Below are 1,657 nucleotides of genomic sequence, written 5' to 3' on the forward strand. Positions count from 1 at the left end.
CGCTTTGCGCCGCCGCCGACTCCGGCCGCCGCCGCCGCCGCCGCCGGGCTGGGCACGCCGTCGAGTCCGAGGAGCGTCTCAAAGGTGACCTGGATGGGGCGCGAAGCGAGGGCAAACTTGGCGAGCGGGTTGACGACAATGAGCCAGATGGCGGCGCGGTTGAGCCAGACGGGGAAGCCGGGCGTGGCGGCGAGGTCGCGCGTGATCTCGTCGGAGACGGCGCGGCCGAACATGGCGTAGCCGGCCATGCCCATGGCGAGGTAGAGGAGCGTGGCGGCGAGGTAGGCGAGGTTGAGCATGCGCGGAAACTGGCGCGGGTCGCGCATGTCGTTGACGAGCGACGGGATGACGGGGTGGCTCGAGAAGCCCGACATGATGAGGCCGAACGACAGGGGCACGCGGCGCCACTGCGGGCCCAGGCTGGTCGAGGGCGCCGGGTCGAGGATGCTGCCGGGCGAGTGGCGCTTGTAGAGGCCGTCGGCGACGACGACGACGACGAGCGTCACGGTCGAGACGATGCCGACGACCGAGATGGGGCTGAGCCAGCGCAGCGGCAGAAAGACGGTGGGCAGCACGATTGCCAGGCCGACGGCCTTGAAGGCCGCCGAGGGCAGCGCGGGGACGATGGCGGCCATGCTGTCGCCAAACAGGATGATCAAGGCCACGCTGACGGCCCACAGCTCGAGGCAGAAAAACAGGCTGACGAGCCAGCGGGCGCGAGGGCCAAAGGCGTAGCTGCCAATGTCGGCATAGGTGCGCAGCGACGGCTCGCGCGCCATGATGGCCGCCAGCACCTTGCCCGTGTAGTTTGTCAGGGCGCCGCACACGAGGAAAAGGCCCGCGCCGCCGATCCAGCCGGCGTAGGAAAAGGCCAGGGGCAGCGCCAGGATGCCCACGCCGACCAGGGCGTTGACGGTGTTGAACCAGGACTGCAAAAACGTGCTGCTGCCCGGCGCGCCGCTCGTCGGTGGCGTCGGATCGGCCGCCGAGAGCGCCGAGGCCAGCAGCGCGCCGTCGGCGTCGTCGAGGTCGAAGTCGGGGTCGTGGTCGTCGACGGCGGTGCTGGCGTCGGCCGAGGCCGAGGCCGTCGAGAGGTACGACGAGCGGTGGCGCCGTTCTCGCCCGTCGAGGAGGGGCGTCGATTCGGCCCGGTCGTTGGGCGTGGTGGTGTCGGCTCCGTCGGCAAACGGATCGCGGAGGGCGTCGTTGGTGGTCGCGGTGGTGCCGCCCGCGGATGCGGGGCCTGATCTCCGACTTCGGCCGCGCGGCGTGTTCCTCTGGACGGCGTTGGGCGGCAGGGGCTGTCCGCGCCACTCGTCGTCGTCGTCGTCGGCGCGATCTCGCCCTAGACCCGCACGACGACGGCCGTCGTACTCCTCCTCGCCATCACCGAACTCGTCGTCGTCGTCGTCGTCGTAGTCGTCGGACATGGAGTCGATGGACGCATCGCCGGCAGCGCTCGAGGCCGATGCAGAGGTGGTATCGGCGTCGTCGTTGAATCCCTTGCCGGCCCAGTGGCGCTCGATGAACGAGGGGGATGTGGCGATGTTGTCGCCGTAGTAGGCCTGGGAGCGCGAGTAGGACCAGACGAGGTCGAGGCTGCTGCGCCACGGCGCCTGCTGCCCCTCTGCCTCGCCTCGGCCGCGGCGCTCGCGCT

General features: G+C 70.6%; 1 protein-coding gene across 1 annotated transcript in view; it reads right to left on the minus strand.

Annotated features, from left to right (window-relative positions):
- Positions 1-1,430, minus strand: part of PFL1_04503 (uncharacterized protein) — a gene marked incomplete at both ends in the record, with an annotated part of 1,924 nt that extends 494 nt beyond the window's left edge. The window contains one exon of the mRNA XM_007882027.1: positions 21-1,430. Within this exon, the coding sequence (XP_007880218.1) occupies positions 21-1,430 (1,410 nt within the window). The remainder of the gene's footprint in view (positions 1-20) is intronic.
- Between the last annotated feature and the right edge of the window lie 227 nt (positions 1,431-1,657).

The sequence above is a fragment of the Pseudozyma flocculosa genome (genome assembly GCF_000417875.1).
Source record: "Pseudozyma flocculosa PF-1 unplaced genomic scaffold scaffold00014, whole genome shotgun sequence".
Taxonomy (NCBI): domain Eukaryota; kingdom Fungi; phylum Basidiomycota; class Ustilaginomycetes; order Ustilaginales; family Ustilaginaceae; genus Pseudozyma; species Pseudozyma flocculosa.